Source organism: Carassius auratus, chromosome 27 (genome assembly GCF_003368295.1).
Source record: "Carassius auratus strain Wakin chromosome 27, ASM336829v1, whole genome shotgun sequence".
Lineage (NCBI taxonomy): Eukaryota > Metazoa > Chordata > Actinopteri > Cypriniformes > Cyprinidae > Carassius > Carassius auratus.
In genome coordinates this window covers 1,057,309-1,081,643 of record NC_039269.1, presented here as the reverse complement: position 1 = coordinate 1,081,643, position 24,335 = coordinate 1,057,309, and the positions used below count along the sequence as shown (strand labels likewise).

General features: G+C 37.4%; 1 protein-coding gene across 1 annotated transcript; it reads left to right on the top strand.

The window, feature by feature from the left end:
• Positions 1–549: 549 nt before the first annotated feature.
• On the top strand, positions 550–16,735 carry LOC113044985 (matrix metalloproteinase-14-like). Its single transcript, XM_026205042.1, has 10 exons — positions 550–1,188; positions 8,346–8,494; positions 9,216–9,338; positions 9,703–10,010; positions 12,825–12,986; positions 13,428–13,594; positions 13,684–13,822; positions 13,938–14,088; positions 14,171–14,286; positions 14,866–16,735. The coding sequence occupies exons 1-10, from the start codon at positions 1,102–1,104 to the stop codon at positions 15,378–15,380; spliced, it is 1,917 nt and encodes a 638-aa protein (XP_026060827.1). The 5' UTR covers positions 550–1,101; the 3' UTR covers positions 15,381–16,735.
• Positions 16,736–24,335: the final 7,600 nt, after the last annotated feature.

The following is a 24,335-nucleotide window of genomic DNA, read 5'->3' as shown; positions in this document are numbered from 1 at the left end:
AAGCTCTTTATTAGACACTTGGTACTAATAGATTTTTCTATCAAGTACGAAACATGCAATGACAGAATCTCACCAGTGTGTGGCAGTGTTGAACCTTGGCTCTTTTAGACAAAAACTGATACAAAAGAAAAATATATATATACTGTACATCAATTTCCCACTGAAATGCTGTTAAAACATAATAATACTGGACTATGAGAATTTATCACAAGGAGCCTGGATAAAATACACCACTGTAAACATATTAAAATGTATTATTAAATTCAATAAATAAGAAAGGGAAAACACTTTTTTTCTATCATGGTGGGGGATTTTCAATGACTTATACACCCTATTTTAATTTTACGGCTTTCACAATTACATAATTTAAATTAAATTAAAGACCTGGCATTATGCGCTTATTTTTCCATTCAGTCAGCTGATTGAAATGATTCATTTGGTCATGCTTGTTTCCTTTAAGCAATGTTTTGACCAGTCATTAAAGTACCGCGAACAGACAGATGGTAAACACCGCCTGGGGGGGCAACTAGTCGCAGATTTTCTCTGTCCATAAGGTCGAGTCAAGCAAAGCAGATGAAGGTCGTCAGCAGCAAGGCCATTAAGTTCGAGCAGTTGAAGAGAGCAGGATGGACTAATGTTGAGAGGGAGGGCTTTCAGGATCAGTTTTTTTGCCAAAACCTATCGAACGACCACGTCTACAGCTCGGAGAAAGGGGCTGCTGTGCATATGAAACCGAAGATTTGAACCAACTAGCATAATCACAGAGAAATAAGACATAGGCATTTCGAAAGGACAACTGTTCATTTTCATACCGCTTTCTCTCGATGCAACATTTTCAGCACTCTAGCAGTATGATTTTAGTAGTATAGAGTATCAGTCACTGCGATGCACTAGTAATCTATAGCAGTAATTGTTTACATATTGATAAACTTAAGTATTCTCCTTTTCTCCTGGAGAAGTCAAAGTTCTCGTCGATTTTGTACCCCAAAATTTGTAGGCTCTAGTTTTTTTAAAGTGTGGTTATGTTTTGAAAGTCACAAGAGCAGCCAAACTTTATTAAGATTAATAAACGTGTTTTCAAAAGGACTCATCGACAGAAGAATGATTTGGAGCCGGTTAACGGAGCTGTTGCTCCTAATATTTGTGTGCGCGCACAGATCCTCCTCAAAACAAGACATGAAACCTGAGGTGAGTATCCTGCTTTTTTATTACTTTATTTATTACTGAAAACACATCCTGATCTATTGTGCGGTGGCAGTTGTTTTACTTTTTGGGAAGGTCTGAATATCACCTCTGCATATTAATAATAAATAATAATAATGTGTGTGTGTGTGTGTGTGTGTGTGTGTGTATATATATATATATATATATATATATATATATATATATATATATATATATATATATATATATATATATTAACTTGCATTATATATTTAGGACAATAGTTAGCCTGGTGTACAGATTTAGGAAGACAGGTGGGGTCATATTTCACCACAAAATCAGGAAGTATATTCTAATTTGCATAAAGAAAATAAATCCTATTTGCATTGACATTAAATATTTTTCATGTACAGCTTTCATTTAAGAAGCACACACACACAACAAATATAGATATATATATATATATCTCATTCTTGTTATAGATTTCCACATGTCTGTTGCTTATTTCACACTTCATCTTTAATTTATGCTGATTTAAACAATAATCATAAAATACTACAGTAATTTTCAAAATAATAGGAATTACCAATACAATAAAATAGGCTAGATAAAACAGGAGGAAATGTTATTAAATGTCACAATGACTTAATTTCGAGAGATTTTTCCAATTATACATTATTATTCCAATACATTTAGAATTAAAATATTTAATTGTATATTTTATCTCTAATTATATCACACTTATTTCCAATTTCACTTGATGAGTGAAAAAGATGAGTGAAATCCAGAAAGTATAATGATATTATTACCATTGTGAGGTTCTGAAATCAAATTCTCATATGGGAAAGCATTTATTACCTTCCAATAATTACAGTAGCATTGTTCAGTCACACATGTTTCGCTTTAAGAATCTCTGATCTTTCAGCTCAGTGATCAAAGTAAACACAAGAGGAGTGAAGGGTTCAGAATTAAGGCCATGTGAGGGACCGCAGACAATGAAAGATGCTGAGGATGCAAAAAAGAACGACCAGCTACCACAAGAAAACAGAAAAAGTCGTGCCTGTAATGTTGTGGTCAGATTGTGGATGGTTATGCTGAGGATGAGTTTGGCAAGGAAAGGTTTTTCTGCTCCTTTAAGCTGCGGGATTTAATGGATGACATCTGTCCTTAGTTACGGTCAAAAAAGAGAGGAAGGGTTTGGAAAACTCCATATGGGCTCTTCCTCTCTTTCTCCACTATGGCTAACAGGAAGTCATCACAATCCTGCAGGAAGTTCTTTTAATTCCTTTAGGATATCCTTAAGTTATAGACTCATGCACACCTGCAGATTTAGATAATATTAGGGTCAATATCCACGTACCTTTGTTGTGAAAGTCATATACTTCCACACAAACCATGACATGCTATTTTTAGTACGCTTCTCGTCATTCACAGCAATGGTCATGAATAAATCACCTAAAGAAGTTCTAGGGAGTTTTGCATCATAGTACTTTATTGGGATGTGCAATTGGCCATATATGGCTAGTCACATCCTTTATAGCACAGAACCAGAGGAAATTGCCTGGGGATTTTTCTGTTCGGTTTTGACCACATGGCTTTAGAACAGATGTGAGATGATGCCAGCAGTTAGTGATGTAGTGTCAATTGTAAGGAAGGAAGTGGGATGTGGAAGGGGGTGGAATGTTACAGAAAAGAGACACAAAGACATAGAGAAAAATGAGGTTGATCTTTTAGGCAGGAAATGAGGTGGGGTGTGAATGATGCACGTTTGCATAAAGAATAAAAGCTATTGTAGGCTGAAAAGTGATGTCATTTCAGTAGCAATAGAATAACAGAATTGGACACTACAAATTGTCCAGTTCCCGTGTAACTTAAGGCAAACAACCCACTGACATTTGAAGTGGAAAGATACTGGAAAGATAAATCCCAATGTCCTTTCCTATTTAATAGTAATGATCCTATTTTGCACTTTCCATTTGAATTTTTTTTTCATTAAGCAGCCAAGTGCCCAGGTGTGAAAATCTGATCCACTGATCTATAAAATACATGGAAAGATGATTATAATTAGTAACTTCAGACATTTTCCACCAAGCATCCAATTTCTTCCTTATAGAACCACTAATCAATAGCATAGTATTTTTAAGTTAAATACAAGGAGTTTAGGGGCATGGATCTGCAGAGTAAACTTTGTTTTAGTGATAAGTAAACAACTTGTGGTTGTGTAAACTCCAATGGATCTTGTGTTGATGTTGCAGTGTTGATACATTTAGCCAGCTGTTGAGGTTCATTAGTGTAACCTGAGCAGTTGAACTGCATTTTTATGATTTGGCTTCACTGGATTTGGATTCACCACATACTCACCCAGATTCTGTGTTATACCATTGGCCCAGAGAGAATGGAAGTTGTGACTAATTTTCCATGTCTTTCTCTCAAGTTTCTCTGATTTTAATGTGCATGTGTTCAAACACAATATGGTGCCTATTGCTACTTTATGAACATCAAAAAAGTCTTGTACACTGTCATATCTTGCAAAACTTAATTTTCAGGAATATCTCAAGCAACCCACTATGGACACCTTGACAATTGAATCACAATGGACTGGATTGGTGGTGGTGCTTTTTGGGTAATTCAGTATCTCTGTAAAAAAAAATAAAAAAAAATAATGGTACGAATTCTACTAATTGTCAGAGATCTGGAAGGAGGACCCAATTGCAGTGCGATATAACAAGGTTTTATTGAAAAGACAGACTGATACAAGAGGTGGTGAAGTGCACAATAGATACCACAACAGGAACACAGTAAACAGACACAGCTAGGGAAGGGCACTAGGACAGCTTCAGAAATCAACTGGCAGAATACTTTGGCAACAGAGGGGGCGGCAAGACCAGGCTGATGGAGAGGACCACACAAGGGACCATAGAGCAGAGCTCAGACACTTGTAGACCGCAGACTCTGAAGCAGACCAAGTACCAGGCAGGTAGAACCAGGGCAGGACACACAAGAACAGGTCAGGAACTCAGACACAAGACTAGACAGAAAAAAGCTCCACAGAAACAAATTTAACCAAAGACAAGAGAAAATATAAAACCAATCAACTAATAAGTAAAGCAACAAAATAAGAAACTATTACCAATTTAACCAACTTAGAAAGAATATCAAACAAAACCAAGAATCAGGAATAGAAAACCTAAATTAACTATTACAAATAAGAGCAAAAAGCAAGAACAAACAAATTACTAAAATAAGGAGCAAGACAAGAACATGGAACTATGAGGACTGGACAAAACAAAGGCACAAGACCAACCAGGCAGGGAGGCATGGACACATATTCAGCCACATCCACAGACAGAGACGAAGACAAAGACAGTGACAGTGACAGTGACCGACGGGGTGAAAATGACCACGATCCAGCAAACACAAAAGGGTACAGGGCACTATAAATAGGGAGGAAAATACATGAGGGACAGGTGAGCACAATTAGACTAACCAGGCTAACAATAGGGTGTGGCAGAAAGGAAACAAGAATAAAACAAAGAATATCGGTTACATGTAGCGCAACAATTCTCTCTCTGTTTCTTTCTCTTTCTCTCTCTCTTTCTCGTGTTTGTGAGACAAAGCGACTGCGAGTCATGTGCCTTCACACTAGAGTTTATGGTACATCAAATCCAGGTGAGTTGCACATCCATTCAGATGAACTGAAAACAGCTTAGATCTAGTGATGGGAAGTTCGGATCATTTTACCCACTCTGACTTTTGAGTCTCGTTCAGCAAAATTAACAAATCTTTTTTCGAGTCATTTCGTTCATTTTAGCAAAATGTAATTAAAATGTTACATGTTATTTCCCCAACACATCTACTACTTACGCAAATGTTGATCACACTACAAGCAATACAAAAAACAAACAGGAAAGATTAATTAATTGTTTACCTGGGTCTTCAGTCTGTGATTAACTCACCGCACCTCTTATCTGACAAGTCCTTGGGTTTAAGTCATTCCTTAATCAAGTGACAGACCCATACGCTAAACCAATGCAGTCTGAGCTGGAAAGAGAATTTATTAGTTCATCTTTCCGGTCAAGTTTGAGTCCTTAATCACTTGACAGCCCCACACACTATTTTTGACATTTCTTTCACTATGTTTTTGTTACTGTTTGAAGATGATTGGTCAAAAGGGACATAATGACATAAATTAAAAGCAAATAACATTTTGAATCCTAAACAAGTAGCACTACAGTTCTATAGTCTAATCTGAAGCGTGAACTCAAAAGACATAAATCATACAACAAGGTAATTTTTTAAGTATAGAGTCCATGGTAAAAAAACAAAAACAAACAAACAGAAAAAAAATCTCTTCTTTATCAAAGTGATTTCGCCATCATATGGACAACATTTAAAGCACAACCAACTATTTATTACCACATTCAATGTTATGGAAAAGTATCATCATGACAGAAATTAAAAGCAACAATTTGAAACCAGAAATGCATCACATAACTGTAAGAGTAAATAATAATTATAATTAAAAAAAAAAAAAAAAAACGATGCACCCATTTGTAAGGAAGGTTGTAAATTAACTAATTATATAGCCAATGTTGTTACGTCACGGGACAAAAGAACGAACAACCCAAAAGACCTGAAAGATGAACTAATCAATTATTTTTCCGCCTCAGACTGCATTGGTTTAGCGTATGGGTCTTTCATGTGATTAAGGAACGACTCAAACTCGACCAAAAAGATGAACTAATCAATTCTCTTGCCAGCTCAAGACTGCATTGACTGACACAGGTGAACTAGTACTAGCAGAACAGAACCTATAGAATATTGCACCTACACGACTGAACGGATGACCCCCTGAGACGACCCCCTGAGTAGTGATCTGAGTAGATGGGTCTAAAGCAATCAGTCAGAGTGTTCGGCGAGTGAAAATATATATGTGCTAAACTTATACTTAGCCTCCAAAAATCTGTTATACTTTGGCTAATATTAAGAGATTATTCAGTCGCACAGAGTAAAGACTTATTTGCATATGCGAGTGATTTACTAGCAATGCAGAAGGCTAAATCTCAAGCTAAATGCCTTTAGAAGGTGGAAGGATAAAAAGTCATTACTTATTTAGTTTTTCATTGGATTGACTGTGATTTATACACCTGCCTGCAACCACCTCAGTGTGTGAAAGGTGTTAATCTTCTTCATGTTAAAAATTATAAATTGGTTATGAGATTAAATGATCAAATATTTCCACTATGAACACTTATAGTTATAAACACAACAAAGAGGTTTACCAGTATTTAGTCCAGTATTTGACAGCACTATTTTAGCATACTACATAAGTGATAGATGGAACAGCTAGTAGTTCATGTAAATCTTACATGTCCAAATTGTATTTGTAACTTTGGGGATTAACGAGTTAACTTTTCTGTAAAAATTTTAAGAGGTCTTTTTCCTGGAAAAGACAGGAAGTACTAGCAAAAAGAGGTAGACTCTGCCAGGATGTTTTTGAGTCGAAATTTCAAACTTGTTTTTGAGAGATGCAAGAAATGTTGCGCAACTACAAAGACATCACTCGAGATGTTTGTCCTTTTTAAATTTACTGCATGTTATTAATCCAGCAGAATTGAGTTAAGGTGTCTCCTACCAGAATGTGATTTCAATTGTATCCAGTTTCAGTCACTGGATTGCGTAGGGGACACGTTCATCTATCACAAACTCGGCCATCCCCCACCAATCCATATTCCATTAACAGCCTTTTTTCCTCATATGGATATAACACACTGAAGCTTTGTTTGTGCTTTGAAGGACTGAGAGTGAGTCACAGACTCACAATGTCTGATGATATAAAGGAATGGAGAAGAACTTATGTGGAAGTTCATTAATATCACATCCTACAAAAAATATACTGAGACAAAAAGAAGAAAAAGTACAAGAAAACAGGACGTTCTTAAAAAAAACCTAAATTTCCAGGATTACATCAACTTGGAATACATGCTTTGAATCATCTGACTATGGACGTAATTACATCTGCTGCCAAGACAACACACTCAAAAACACATTCAGCCATTATAAACATAAAACATGCTGAGGAACCTCTTTCTGTTGACACTTTACTCACAAAGACCGTGCAAGCGACAACAGCTAAATCATGTGTTCCACATTTTCCTCTGTATGAGCTACAGCTGAATGAGACTGTGCTGTGTCTACATGGTTGCCCTTCATTCTGGCAGTAGTGTGTGAGAGAGAGAGTGCTGGAGGGGGTAGGGAAAGAGGGATTACAGGAGAAGGGCTTTGTCTCTGAGGTTTCAATGGTATGAACCAGAAATTCCCTGGGAAATTACTGACTGACACTTTGGTTTAACTGATATCTGTCTCCCTGAGGGAGTCACAGACCGATAACGTTTTATCTTTCATTATCTCATCTATCATCCTATTGCTACAAACAGAAATGTGTTTGTGCTGTCACTGACTCAGTTTCAAGATAAAGAAAATGCAGCTTCTTTCTTTTGCCTTAAATAGGGATATGCTGGTATCAAGTTTTCATGTTGCCAATTCATTTCTAATGCTTTTAATCACAGTATACGGTATTATCACAATATTGAAATTGAGTTTAAAAAAATCATAATACAGTATAACAGGATTAATAACTTTTTTCTTATAACAAAAATAACTATACAATAAGTCAATACTGAAAAATATATTAAGTTAAAAGTTTTACACAGATTAAAGTGTAAAAGAACTATGAAGTCCAATAGGTATCACTTTACAATAATATCTCATTAGTTAACCTTATATAATGCATTAACACTCACAATGAGAAATAGTTACATTTGCTAAAGAAGTTATTAATCTTTGTTAAATATATATATATATATATATATAAAACTCTTTAGTTCATGTTAGGTCATTAGGCTTGGAAGAGCAAGGACAATTTTTAATACAACTCCTATTGGATTATTTTGAAAGAAAGAAGAAAGTCACATACACCAAGGATGCTTCGAGGCTGAGTAGAACATGGACAAATTTTAATTTTTGGGTGAACAAACCCTTTCATGCCATAAACAGTGTATGACAGTATATCCCCATGCACCTCAACTTGAAAACAGAAAACATTTTAAAATAGTTGAAAATTAACATAAGGTTTCTGTCCAATAGCGAGTAACTTTGTCTCTCTTTCTCTCATATTCTAGGCATGGCTTCAGCAATATGGTTACTTGCCACCTGGTGATCTCCGCACACATACGGCTCGCTCTCCTCACTCCGTCTCCTCTGCCATTTCTGCAATGCAGAGATTCTATGGCCTAAAAATCACTGGTAACATGGATCCTGCAACTCTAGAGTAAGTCAACTGCTCACATGATTTAAGGCCCGTTCACACCAAGCACGATAACTATAAAGATAATGATAAAGATATAGTTCTAAAAATCATTCTCAATATTAAAGAATAGCAGAGTCCACACTACAACTGTAACGATAAAGGCATAGAGAAACGGTATCGTTGGAATCATTTTCAGAACAATATTTTTTCCAGCTGATGAACGATACAAACATTGACATCCAATCAGAATCCATCCTGCTATAACGAGCTCGAGGATTTAAAGCGGCAGACACACGTGCGCTTTAGAATAAACAGACGATATCGTTCGCTGGTGTGGATGCTAATATCATTATCTTTATAGTTATCGTTCTTGATGTGAACGGGGCTTTATACAGCAGTGTGTTACTGCGAAGTGTAATTAGGGCTTCCATGTCCATAACAAAAAAAAATGCGTCTAGCGGATTTTCTCTTCATGGAATCGGTCTTGCATTTTTTGAACACCTGTGGCTAGTTCAAGAGATTCAAGAGCTTAAAGATATCTCTGTGGAATTATTTTGGCTCATCAGTTATGTGGTTGTTAGTCATGGAAAGAGAGAATGGAAAAAAACTACAGCATTGTGTCAGCAATCCTCCACTGGTTTGCAATGAGGCACAGAAGATGTAGAATATATGAGGACACAAATTAACGGCCGTCCTTTCCAAAATCACTGAAATTAATCTGTTGTTCGGTGGTGATTTCCAGGGCAATGAAGAAGCCTCGCTGTGGCGTCCCAGACAAGTTTGGAGCCGATCTTAAAAGCAACCTGAGAAAGAAGCGCTACGCAATCCAAGGACTCAAATGGGATAAAAATGAGATCACATTCTGGTAAGGGACAAATTTAACTCCATTCTGTTGGATCAATAAAAGAGCAGTGCATTTTAAACTATTTAGGTCATTTTAGGCACAAATCTCCCATCCAAACCATTACCAATTAATTGAGGTTTGCTGTCATAAACGTTTAGATATAGCTATGGCTATGCTTTAGTAAATATGCACCACACTTATGGAAAAATCATCGTTGGCCTACTATATGATTCTGCTCCACTGCAGCCACAGCCAAAATTCCTGTGTGACTTGTCTGTAATGTAAATCACTTTCTCTCCCCCTCTCCTTCATATATTCCTCTTTTTCCTATGTCCTACTTTCCTCTGATTGCCTCTCCAATTCACCCTTTCTTATCTCTTCACAGCATTCAGAACTACACACCAAAAGTTGGGGAATACGAAACATTTGAGGCGATCAGAAAAGCCTTCAAAGTGTGGGAAAGTGTTACCCCTTTGCGATTCCGAGAGATCCATTACAGTGACATCATAGACAAGGTTGAAAACAATGCCGACATTATGCTCTTCTTTGCCGATGGTTTTCACAACGACGCTAGTCCGTTTGATGGCGAAGGAGGATTTTTGGCTCATGCTTACTTCCCAGGCAATGGCATAGGAGGAGACACACACTTTGACGCAGCAGAGCCTTGGACCATTGGAAACCGTGACCTTTTGGGTAAGAAGTACAAACACCTGAAGTGAGCAAAAATACTCTAGACCAGTTGTTCTCAACAGGTTTGGCCATGTGACCCACGTTTTCTCATGGTCATTAAGCCGCGACCCACTTACCACATATATTACCAATATATAAGGTAAGGCTATTAAATAGCAGGCCCAAACACATTTTTGTTTATACAGAGCCACAACAATTTCCCCACAGCGCGGCACCACGTCCGTGCATGCTATTTAAGAGTGCACGCTACGAGCACGATATAACGTCTGGCGGGACAGGATAGTTCGTTTTTCTGAGGTGAGAGACTTTATTTATTTCATAAGAAGTTAAGAAAATTACGATAAAATGTTGACACTGACATTAAGTCTGTTAACATCTCATCTGACCACAGATACTGAATCGGGACAGCATGTTTTTCTCAGGCACTCTTTACTTAAACTGCATCTGACAGAAGTGTCAACACCTTTCATGCACGTCTTTTAAATTAAAAATCTCACATCAGAAAAACATTAAGAATTACATTTTTTGTTGTTGATGATGTTTCTTTGGCCGTACACTCCGCGACCCACTTTTGTCAGTATGGATAACAGTTCTTGTTTATACATGAATAAGTGAAGAGAGAGCAAGCACAAATCCTGGCAGTGGATTTCCTCTGGCAGCTGCCACGGTCTTTCTCGCCGTTTCTGCTGTTTGCTCGGTGAAAACTACTCTGTTCTCAGTAGAGTGCATTGGTGTTTTTTTTAAATGATGATGCAAAGTTCCCACAATTGTATTATTATTATTATTATACATTTTTATGTATGAGCTGCCAGAGTTCTTGCAGACTCACAGACAGCTGCCAGAGTTTGTGACAGCTGCCACTGTCTTTCTGGCTGTTTTTGCTGTTTGCTTGGTAAAAACAACACCGTTCTCAGAGGCAATTGATGGTGTTTTAAAAAAACAAGGCAAAGTTCCCACGGGTGTCTTACTTATTATTGTTATTATTATTATATATTTTTATGTATCAGCTGCCAGAGTTTGTCCCAGGAGTCACAGGCAGCTGCCGGAGTTCATGCCTGGAGTCAAGATCGTTTGTCACTGTTTCTGCTATTAACTACACTGGTTTATTTTATAAAATATTTGATGACGCATATTATATACCAGCAAGCAGATGCGACCAGAATACGAATCCACTAAGCTAAACCTGAAAAAGCATTTTCCAATAAAGGACATACACATAAGGAGTGCTTATACGCACATTTGTGTGTGTGTGTGTGTGTGTGTGTGTATATATATATATATATATATATATATATATATATATATATGTATATATATATATATATATATATATGTATATATATATATATATGTTCACACACATAGTGCCTTGAGAAAGTATTCATACCCCTGGAGATGATTTTAAAAAAAAAAGCACAAATCGTGTGTATAATATCTTCATGTTTCCAAAGGATTCTGCCTTTTATTCAGATCATACAGTAATAGCTGGATGATTTTGTCCATATTTGGGATTTCCTGGTACTGGGATTTATTACTTCTATATGAGTCCATTTTGCACTTTGTGGGTTTGGGTGGGGTGGGGGGTGGTATAGGGTAAGATGTAGTATATGGTCATGCATAATGAGGCATTAATATGTGCTTTATGAGTACTAATAAACAACTAATATAGTAATATTCAAGCAACTAGTTAATAACTACGTGTAAATAAGTGTTACATTAAATAAATGTTTGTGTGCTGTGTGCGTGTGTGTGCATATATACAGTATTGCTAGTGACAGCTGTTCTTTATGGGAAAATGCTTATGCAATTTAGCTTATTGGGTTCATACTCTGATCGTATCTGCTTGCTGGTATATAATATGCATCATCAAAACTTGTATTTAAAAAAAAAAAATATTTGTTTACAAAAGAAACAAGGACAAACGATCGTGACTCCTAGCACAAACTCTGGCAGCTGATACATAAAAATGTATAATAAAAATAATAATAATAATAATAATTACAATTGTAATTATCATTTAAATAAAACACCACCGCACGCCACTGAGAACAGAGTAGTTTTTACAGAGCAAACAGCAAAAAGATTTTATTAGCATATTATGCACGACTTTGGGCTTCTTTTTTTGTAAAGTTACATAAAAAAATCCCTGGTTGTGTTTTTTTGGGCTTATTTAAAAAAATATGGTTGCTTGTTAGGGAAATCTGACAAGCAAATTAATTTCTTTATTTATATTCCCAATATTCTCCAAATGTATTGATTGACACTGTCTGCTCACAGTTAATAGCCAACCAGTGCAATAATATTAACTCGTCTTTTTTTAGTTTAAATACATTTTATTCTTAGTGCATGTGATTCTTGCATGGGGAGGGGGCATGGTCCGAAATAGTCCTGCCACCACCACAGCTGGAAAAAATCCTAGGAAACACTGCATATATTTAATTAAATTAGAAAAATGCCTTTACAAAGGTAAAAATGAATGTGGAATAGTTTTTTTATTTTTTATTTTTACTTTAACTCCTAACTGGTTTTGTTTGTGTACACTTGAATTGGGTTGCATCGACCTTACCTTTTAATGGGAATGTTGTGTACATCTCCATCTAAAAAGCTTTTCTTTGATGTTTCCCTTCTGTGGACTGAATGCCCAAAAACAAGATCTGAAAGAACAGAATAATCGCTCTCAGCTGTCATTCTGCGCTATCTATTCTTAGTGTCTCAAAAAAGTTGTTTTTAATGTGCGCTACACAATTATAAAACATGCTACTTGAGGTTAGCCAAATCTTACCTGCACTGAAGTGGTTATCTCTTACTTTCTTTCAGGTAATGATGTGTTCCTGGTGGCTGTTCATGAATTGGGTCATGCCCTGGGACTGGAGCATTCAAATGATCCCTCCGCCATCATGGCTCCCTTCTACCAGTGGATGGAAACCGAGAACTTTGAGCTTCCTGAAGATGATCGTAAAGGCATTCAGCAGCTTTATGGTAAATCAATCAATATCGTTGCAACTTGAATTTCTAAACCACAATATAGTTCTGTTCAAGGCAGGGTTATCATTAACTAAAGTTAAAATAATATATTCACAATTTATTTATAAATCACTTGCACTATCATACTATTTAATTCTGCAGTCAGTTCATTTGTTTGTCTCAAACCAAATTATCATAAGCAAATTATTCTGGTTTTCTTTCCAAAGCTTATTCATTTTGGATAAAATAATCTGGTTGATGAATAAAGCTAATTCAGCATTACATTAAACGTTATACAATTAATACAAATTTATATAACAGTCAAAAATATAGAGATGAACCACAGCATTAATACATATTTAGACTATTTGTTAAATCATTTAATCTTTTATTTAAACTGTGAATAGACCAATTTGAATGAACTAATTCACAAAAATGAATTTTTGCACTGTGTAGGACCAAACACCGGAGGCCGTCCAAGACCACCTGTCACCCCGCAGACCCCCCACCACACTCCATATCCCACACCATACAGGCCCGGAGGACCTAGCTTTGGTCCTGACATCTGCGAAGGCCATTTTGACACCATTGGCATTTTCAGAGGAGAAATGTTTGTGTTTAAGGTACGGATGGAATATGTGTGTACACATCGGTTTGGAGTCGGAGATCATGCAGTGTGTGTGTTCATCACAATTCCTGTCCCTGTGTTCAGGATAAGTGGTTCTGGCGCGTCCGTAATAATCAGGTTATGGAAAATTACCCCATGCCAATTGGACATTTCTGGAGAGGTCTGCCTACAGACATTAATGCTGCATATGAAAGAGAAGATGGAAAATTTGTCTTCTTCAAAGGTACTAGTCCTCTTCTATTGCATGATTTTGATGGAAAAAGAGGGATTTGTCATCAGGCCTTAACAGGCCTGCATATTGCTTCAGAGGAATTGCTTATTGGTTCTCTGGCTTGCAGGGGACAGGCATTGGGTGTTTGACGAATCGAACTTGGAGTCAGGTTACCCGAAGACTTTGAGAGAGATGGGCAGCGGTCTTCCAAAGGACAAACTGGATGCAGCCCTTCTTTACACCCCAACAGGCAACACCTACTTCTTCAGAGGAAACAAGTCAGTAGCTTTGATATCCCATAATGCAAGGCATGAGAACAAAGGGAGCTTAGATTTGAAACTATTTCTTATCTTCAATCAGATATTATCGCTACAATGAAGACACGCGGTCAGTGGATCCAGACTACCCCAAACCTATGAGTAAATGGCAAGGCGTTCCAGACAACATAAAGGCTGCCTTCATGAGTCGAGATCAAAGTAAGCCTTTCACTGCTTATAAATGAACCTCCAGTCTTTATAATAATGAGCCTTCTTATTCTGACATGGTTGTTCTTTGCCCATTCTATATCTTAGTATATTGTCAGTCATATGACACATGCACACAGAATTATTCATTAACATAGGAAAACACTTTTTTGCAACCTCTTACTATGTGCTAACAATACAACACATTTACAGTTATACTAAGAATGTGTCTGTTCATTCTAAAAGGAAAAACACTGCGTATGATGATAAAATCACAGCCAATCAGTTTTCTGTTCATACCAAATGTTTGGATTGAAATCAATACTTTAAATTAGCAAGGATGCAGTAAACATATATATATATATCATTTGTGGCATTGTGCATGGTTAGGACACAGGTCTGCCCATGATCCCCATTGCCTCTCCTATCCCAGTAATTTCCTGCCTCTCTCTAATACAAGAAATACATAAAAAAAAATAAAAATGAAAAGAGCTTTACTTTGTTTTATTGACACAAAGTTAACATACAGGCTTTGGGCCAAAGATTGCTACAATTGTATAGTCCTGCCCTTTCTTCTCTTATATTTTACAGGTTATACCTACTTCTACAAAGCCAATAAGTACTGGAAGTTTAACAACCAGTTATTAAGAGTGGAGCCTGGGTACCCCAAGTCTGCGCTCAGGGATTGGATGGGCTGTCCTAATGAAGACTCCAATACAGGTGGTGGAGGCGGAGGAAGTGACCGTGATCGAGAGCGGGAAAGAGAACGCGAAAGGGAGCGGGAAAGAGAACGCGAAAGGGAGCGGGAAAGAGAACGTGAACGAGAGCGTGAACGTGAACGAGAGCGTGAACGTGACCGCACACGTGACCGCACACGTGACGAAGACAAGACTGAGGACGAGGGCAAAAAGGAGGAGACAGAGGTGATCATTATCGAGGTTGAAGATGCACCCAGCAGCGGAGGAGGAGGAGTGGCTGCCATCATGGTGCCATGCATGTTGCTACTCTGCGTGATCCTTACTCTCGGAGCACTTCTCTTCTTCCGCAGGTACGGCACACCGAGACGCTTGCTCTACTGCCAACGCTCCCTACTGGACAAGGTTTAAATGTTTAAGAAGGGATAATGGAAGAAAGGGAAGGGGAGGAGAGGAGAGAATTGAGAATAGGGAAGAAGGGGACTTAGTAGCAAAGCAGAACCAAAATGAGAAAAGCAATTTAAAAAAAATGGTTTTGGTCAAAAATTGACCCTTTGTTGTTTATTTAAAAAAATGATGCCACTCAGACAAATCTCTACATTTTTATATTTTGTAATTAGTGATCTTGAACGTTTTGCTTTCACACTTGTGCCAAGTTCTTCCCGCATGCTGCATAAAGGCATACGGTACTTTCACTTCATCTCTCCCCTCTTCTCTCAATGTCTTTCTCTTCTTTCCCTTCTGGTGTAGCCAATGACGCCAGCTCATCGCTGTTTGTTTAGCCTTTTGTAAATGCAATTTTAAATTTGTGATTGTTGTTTTATTGTTGTCTGACTCATTGTGAACTCTTTCCCTCTGTCGAAAACGCCATTTGTCCCTATCAGAAGACTTTGCACTTATCTCAGGTTGCAGCCGATGCTTCTCACATTTCCAGCAGCCTCGTGCAACTTTTATATAACACTTTTTTTTCTCCATGGTTTTCGAATGTCATGCCATTTTACAGGGTTCACAGTGATGAAAAAACCTGGAAGAAAATTAGAAATGGTTTCACTTTTGTGGAAATTCATAAAAACGAATTAAACTAGATTTGTGATTGCTTTTTGTGAGTGTAATTCCTGTTCATTTTTTAAAAATCCTTCCAGGATTCATGAACTAGATAAGTCAGTCACAAGGTGCCATACTACCACGGTATTCTCTCTAGTACTATATAAATACCTCAGTGCATGATGAATATGGTAATCATTCCATACCATGGTATTGCCATCGATGTACCATAGGACCATCAGAGTATTTTTGAAGTGCTCTCCTATGCACAGTGTTACTAGGTATCATAAAATATTATTTGCATTGGCTCATGAAAGGCAATTCTTCACTAAAGCAACACAGGGTTCCACTCCCACCCCCTGCAGCTCCCAACTCAGGTTAAGAAACCAAAGTCTATTCCAAATATAATTGATACTTATCCCACTAACAATGCCTGCAAAGCTGTGCTGTCTGTCTGTGTCCTCCAGTAGTATGGCTTTATATTGTACTGTATTTTTAATAATAACTATTATTGATAATGATGATGTCATTATCATTCTGATTATTACTATTTTTATTGTTCTCCATGTCAAGAATGTGTTTTTTGATTTGAACAATTGTCATTAAAAATGTCCTGCTGGACAGGCAATAATGTATGTCTTATGAAGTGGCCTTAATTTGGGGAAAAGTGAATGGGTGGGTTTGTATTTTTGAACTGAAATAAATTGTAAAAATATATAAATTATATTTTCACTGCTTGTGTTTACAGTAATTGCAAACTTGTGGTGCTTTTTTATTTTTAAAGGGGAATCTAAAGTTGGAATAAAAAACAATAATGATAATAATATTTAAATGATGATGATCATTATCTAGAAATAAATTGTGCTTGTTTCAAACCTTTTTTTATGTTTTAAGTAAAAAAATAAAATATTTTGTAAGTTTTCTTTGGCGTTTCTTTTTTTTTTTTTTTACTTTCTATGTGTGTATACAACATTTATAAACCATTTAAAGGGATAACCAATCCAATAATTTAAATTCTGTCTTTATTTACTCATTCCTTATGTTGTTTCAAACCTGTATGACTTTCTTCTGTAAGAAGATATTTTGAGAAATGTCTGTGTTTTTTTCCATATAATTAACAACATTCTTCCAAATATCTTCTTTAGTGAAATGTAAAAGAAAGAAAGTCACATTTGGACACATTTCAATGAGTAAGCAATAACAGAATTTCTATTTTTGGGTGAACTATCCCTTTAACATGTTTGTTCAGCCCACTCACTCTACTGCACAACAGTGAGATAAAGCAGTTCTCTGTCCTAATCTCCAGCTGCTCCTCTCAACCTGCATCCGAGTCCAAGACTTCTTGCCTCCTCCAGCCATTTTTTCTGAATCTGCTTGTGACCTCCCAGATTCCCCTATAAGAATCATATCTCTCATTAGTGCATCTTCTCCTGTTCCTCATGACCACACAATAAGAAAAAACACTGCACTCTCACACATAAATTACGATGGCCCCACATAAGCTTATTTCTTTTGCATAGAATTGTTATTTATTTATTTATTGTTCATTTCTCTCCATACTTCTCTCCCCTCCCTTTTGCTGGCGCTTCGGAAACACTTGGCCATATAAATGGGACGGAAAAAGCAGACTAGGTCCAAGGATTAAGTAAAACCAGGAATGATTATAATTCTGCAAACCCTTTTGGCACTGTTCACAAGGAAACATATCGGTTATAATGCAAGTGTGTGTGTGCCTTTGAAAATAATTAAACTTCCAGATACTGACTGAGGCACAAACATACGTGTAAGTGAGAGATGGTACTCAATTCAGTGTGATTGTATCCTTTTTAATGGAGGCAGCCGAATGTGCTTGAATTTTGGAATAAGCATCTGGAGATGGATAATATTTTGGCACTCTGGGTCCAGTCTCGAGGTTTTGGGGAAACAAGGGGGGCGGACGTTCGGAGGCTAACGATCAAGGAGAATTCCATCAACAACATCTGGAATCCAAACTCTCTCAATACCAGCACACTGCGGGAGAGAGGGAAGAAAACACAGCTTCTCTGTGCACGTATTGTTGATGTATTTCAAATGATGCAAACTTTGACTTGATCTGTCTAAACATGCAGTGTTTAATTGTTGTAAAAAGTGCAGAATCCAACAAGATACGTAATGACAGGCCTTCAAGGACTGCTTCTGATGTTCCAAAATGCACTGCGTTTTGTATGTATTTCAGTCAGAGCGTATCCCACTACACAAGCACTCCATCTTTTTCACTCTGTGCACATTTTAAGTTCAATCTTTTCCCAGCTGATTCTGCAGTACGAACAGCTGTCTCAGCACTTTCTGTTCTGCCCACAATTCCCTCCATTTCTCTCTCTCTTTTTCTCCAGGCAAGTAGAGTTGAGTTTCCTCAGTTTCTGCTAAGTGACTCTTTTTTTTTTCTTAAACAAGGCTTAACTGAAAACATTAGCATCACCACAAACATTTCAAGCTTCTCTCTTAAAACACATTCAACCTATTTTTTTTAAAGCCTCTGAGCAAAGAAGAGACTTGCCTGCTCTTTGTGATCCATTTTACGTCTTCATGCTGCTCTGCTTGTTCAAGTGAAGTCAGTCACATGCTATTTAACACCTTTAATTTAACAGGCTGTATCCACTTCTTTCGCTGCTGTGAGAATTCCTGGTTTTTCAAGTCTAATGGGGAAAAGAACAGACTTCCAAGTGTCAAATAAAACAGATTCAAAGAATTTGCTGGGAAAAAGTAATTTTCTTTGAAATTTATTTATTTGCTTACTACCAAGCTACATACACTTAAAACTTTGTTTTTATACAATAGCAAAAGATGAGTTTTTTACATTAAAAAGGTTAATGTAGACTACTTGCTCCAACACTTTAGCAATAAGCCTAACTTATTTTCAGCCATTTTGCTAACTATTTTGTGCGGTTAGCTAGTGAGAACTCCCAGATATGTATTAGGTAGATAGGCTCTTGTGAATATTTTCAAAAGATCCCCGTGTAAAAAAAAAAAAGTTTTATGTGGAATGAAAACGAGGCATGCAAGCGTGACGCTCCTAAATGCAAACACATGTTTTCCACAGCCTGTATGGAATGTAAATTAACATAAATAATGCAAAGTCAAAAAGTACAAGTCTTAATGTAGGTCACATATGGTTTTTGTTTCCTCAAGCCATAAAACAGTGAATCAGAAATCATATTGTGTTCCAATGGGCTTTGTAACACCTACATACAATATAAACAACGAAACTTGGCAATCTCATCCCTCTAAATACATTTCCATATGTACAGCACCATTTTTTTTCTTCAAAGAAATTAATACTTTTATTTGGCAAAGACAAACTGAAATGATCAAAGGTGACAGTAAAATATTAATAAATAAATACACAAATAAATGTCTGAGCTATCGGTCCAAGTGCTGAACAATATGAACAAAATATTAGGCATCACAACTGCTTGCACAATTGATAAGATATATTTTTGAGCACCAATTTAGCATATTACAATGATTTCTGAATAATCACATGACACGGCAGAAAATTCAGCTTTGTCAACACAGGAACATTTTAATTGAAATTACATTTTAAAATATAATTGTAAAACATTTACATTTTTCTAAATGTATTGCATTCATATGTTGTATGTACACAGTGTATTTTACAGTTTGTGCAATGTTTTGTAAATGAGTTCTCTTTAGGGATGCATAAAAAACTATTTTGTTTTGTAAAAATCCTCATTGGGGACAGCTGGTCACATCTGTTTTTATTAATACATTTGGCTTTTTGCCCCGTTTTTACTGGAACAATATTCCAGCCTCAACTGTGACAATGCAAACACAAATGTTCTGGTACTCAAACACATTATACATCTTGGCATGAGACTTTGCATTTTGTTACATGCCTGTACACAAATCTTAGGCAATGCTGAGTTTGCTAAAAATGCACAAAAAAGAAAATAGGCACATGCATTAACGTGTAGAGCTATGGGAAACATACCATCATCACTTAGACAGGGTGTGGTGTGAGCGGGGCAGATTTTTTTCCGCTGTTCCAGACAAGAGATTGTTGGGGGAAAAAGGTTATAGGAAGTAAAACAATCAGCATCTATAAAATCACAGTGTTGGTTCTTTCAACACTTCCAAAGTAGGCAGGAAAAGACTCCCCACCAGGAGCTGCTGAATCAGTCTTTCTACCCTCCCCCTGCCTACTGCAGCAAACCCAGCTACCCTCACTCTGACCCAGTCACATCCTCCAGGAAACCCCCCTGCCTCAGCTCAGGCCTGCAACAGTTAACTGGACTTTTTCTTCACCTTATGACTTTAATGACTGGACTGCCACATCAGAAGCATGAGGTATATGTTCCCCTTCTTGTCTGTCTCTAATATTTGCTTTTTACCTCAGTAATCCCTCAGTTCTCCTCAAGTTGATTTGCGTGAGATCCTTCACCCCTCCTCCAACACTAAACCACATATGGTTCTCATATTTAAATCTATGTCATCAAAGTCTAACTTAAAGCCAAGGAAATGGATGAGAAACATGATGCACAAATACACTTATGTTCACATCCTTCTGAATGTGTTTGTAAAATGTCTGAAAGCAGTGGTTTCTGATTTTGGTGCTGTAAGCAGAACTTTTGCATGAGGAATTTAGGTTTTTACAGCTTGAACCAAGTGGTTTTGGGGGTAGCGAGAAAGAGAATGGGGGTTAGAAAGAGTTCTGAGATGCCACATCAGAGGGGGGGCTTTGAAAAAGGAGACTTGTGGTTAGTTTCCCCAACTGCTGGACACAAAAGGCAGCGCGGTGGGAATGGGGCATCTGCTGAAGATTGCTTAAAATCTGTTTGCACTGCTCATTCATCAGCAGTTATTACAGGAAGGACAGGATGTGGTAGTATAGCATGATCTGAGGGTCGGGGCAATGGGAGAGTAGGTTATCCTTACATTACCCAAACTGGACAAGTTTTAAGACAAAAGGCACAGTTGTTGTTCTCCCTGTATAAAGGATTTTATTTTATTTTTTCAGGTTCATTCAAATTTAAAATGAAAATTCTGCCATTATTTGTTCACCCTCATGTTATTCCGAATTGATATGCTATTTATCTCCTTTTGTACATACAGCGAAAGGGGTATAAAAATACTCCATTCTGAATATTTAAATACTACATTCAGAGACAAACACAAGAACCAATGCAGAACATACCGGGTATGAAAATTGAACTGAATCCTTTGAGATTTACTGACATCAAGGGAAAGGAGGACTATTAGTGAATATAATTTATGGAGCTTGACAAATGGGGCTTGAAATGTTATATTTGGCTCTATGTGGATTTTGTATTTAGTTTCATTTTGTTGGGAAAATAAGAAAAATCCTCAACTTAATGCAAGGAATAATGCGCTTTCAAAGGATGTCAATGGGGAAATGGGTATTTTTTTAAATTAATGAGCTTATATTTATCTCTTCTGTATGTTATTGCAGCTGTTAAGTCTTACAAATAATCCTTTTAGCACTGGCAGTAATGTTATAGGTGGATGAAACATCTGGATATATAGTATGGACTCACTATATGTGGATTTTGTACATATGTAAAAGCTATAGGATCTACTAACATTAGCCATGGAAGGAAATTAAGAATTGAATATATATTTGCATAAGCAAGGTTACTAATTTATGTTATCACACTAGTCACATGTAAAAGACATGTTTGAGTATTGTGGATCTACTATGAAAAGTATTGTAGCATTTATCGCAGTTTCACAGACCTCCATTGTAAATGCATTACTGTAAACACAATGTTTGCTTGTTTTTATAAAGTGAGAGACAAGCCAAAGTAGTTCTGCGGTAATTGACTGTATGCCACGGATGATGTTGACAGCTTGTGAACCTGCAATATTCCTTTAAGATACCCTTCCATGTGCCCTTTTTATGTGGTTTTTGAATTACTGTACATCAGCTGCAATGAAAAACAAACTTCTGAAGAACATTTAAGTTGGCCAAAAAAATTGACTCAGATCCTCTCCCGAAAAGAATGATGCAACAAGTGCTGCCTAATCCCGGAGTCTCCGATCTGTCTGACACACAGACACACGTGGGCTCCCGGCAAAAATGAACACTGGCTAATGGATTTGAAGTAGTATCCTTAGAAAAGTTTTAAGAACAAAGTGACTTTTCATCAATAGCTGCAACAGACTTGAGCTCTTCCTCTGATAACACCTAGTGCCCGAACTGATAAGAAAACTGTTGGTCACAGAAGCTATGTTGAGTTGGGCTGTGTGTGGACACGGGAGGGGCACCCCAGTTCAGCTGCCTAAGGACTGCTTACACTGCTCATTAAACAGCCATTATTACAGGAAGGACAAGATGTGGTATGTAGCATGATCTGAGGGCTGGGGCAATGGAGTAGGTGGTTTAACCTTACATTACCTGACCTGGACAAGATTTAAGACAAAAGGCATAGTTGTTGTTCTCCCTGTATATATATATATTTTTTAGGTTCATACAAAGTTAAAAGTATAGTTCAACAAAAATGAAAATTCTAAAAGTATGAGTCAGGTCCACTTCTGAAAAGAATGATGCCAAATCCCAGAGTCTCCGATCTGCAACAGACACGTTCTTCCTCTGACGGCATCGAGCGTCCGAGCTTCTGAGAAGAATCTATCAGTCACAGAAGCGGTGCAGGGTTGGGCTGTTTGTGGGCACGCGAGGGTCGACCCAGTTCAGCTGCCCTATGCAGAGCTTGTTGCATCAGGCCGGAAAAATGCTGCACTCAGCCACCAGGGCACTAATTACAGAGGACCTATGCTTAGCTCGACAGGAAGGACGTCAATGACCAAGCACTGAGATGGAGGGAACGAGGCAAGAGAGAGAGAAGGTAGACAAAGCAGTGAAGAGAGGAAGAGGGCCCTTAACAGCCAACAAAGCTCTAAAAATAGAATGGTGGGAGTTGAGACGCAGACAGGGTGTGAACATTTTCTGAGGCATTATATTTACCTGCAAGTATGCAATACGTGACCAGCCAACAAAAGGTTTTTAGAGATAAGACTGTAACTAACAAATGACCTTCCTCTTCACACAACCAATCATGAGCCACACACGGAACATAATCCCTCAAGGGATTAGCCTATAAAGATACGCAAAAAATGACATTAGTAAGGTTTTGCTGCTTGAAATTGGATGAGATAAAGGGAGCTGCTTTTCTAACCTTCATCTTGACTTAAAGGGCAGACAGAGACAAGAAGCATGTGGCTTGTAAATTTAGATTTGTGGAAAGTCTGCCTCCTTGTGGCACGTGAACAATGACACCGCTTTAGACCTCCAATTTCTATAAAACTATTAAGTAGCACAACTGTTTTCAACCAGCTATATATGTGTGTGTGTGTGTGTGTGTATATATATATATAATGATTGTGTTTACACCTAATGCAATATGAATTAACTGAATTTTAAAAAAATTTAATACTTAATCAACGACATGGTTTGTCATCTATGAGAGAGTCTAATTTCAGCACCAGTTAAATAGTATATCTAATAATAAAAAAATAAATAAAATAAATGAAATGTTAAAGGAATCATCGGATGCAAATTTCACTTTTAAATGTTTTTTTAACAGTAATACGTGTTGGCAGTGTGTACACAACCACCCTCTAATGATAAAACTCCATCCAGTGTTTTTTTAAAATTGAGGATAAATAACCACTTTGTCAAATTGTTGGCTTTGTGACATCACACAGACCCAGCCCACTCCCACGATTGTTGATTGACATGAGACTTAGGTCTCTGCAGAGCAAAAGTGGGCGTTTATCACCATATGGGTGTTTTGAAACTGCTGGGTGTTTCTGAATCATGCAATCTAAATTATCCCCCTTACCCAACCCCACCCCTAAACCTAACGTCACTATTACATCAACTAATCAGGTATCATGGTGTAAAAACACCTTGATCTCGTAACTCCCATTACTTTCCTGCAGAGACCTATACTTGATTGACATTGGTGTTTCAGCATAGACCTGCCCTGAGTGAGCAGTACAGTCCGCCATTATTTCACCGCTGGAGCAGATGTAGATAAGAATGCCTCCTTAGGGACTGAGGGGTTTTGTTTTTGTATGTAAATCAACATAGCAGTCGTCATTTACCCCTGACATCTGAGCTGCTGAAGAACCTACAGCAGAGGCGAGTATAACTTTTATGAATCTTTGCAATTCGCCTTTCTTGATAATGTGCTAGTTAGCATGTTTCTCTATGGAAGAGAAGGGCGGGGTGAGCAGGGCTCATTAGCATTTAAAGGGACAAGCACTGAAACTGGTCGCTGTGAACAGATCTGTTTTGACAGA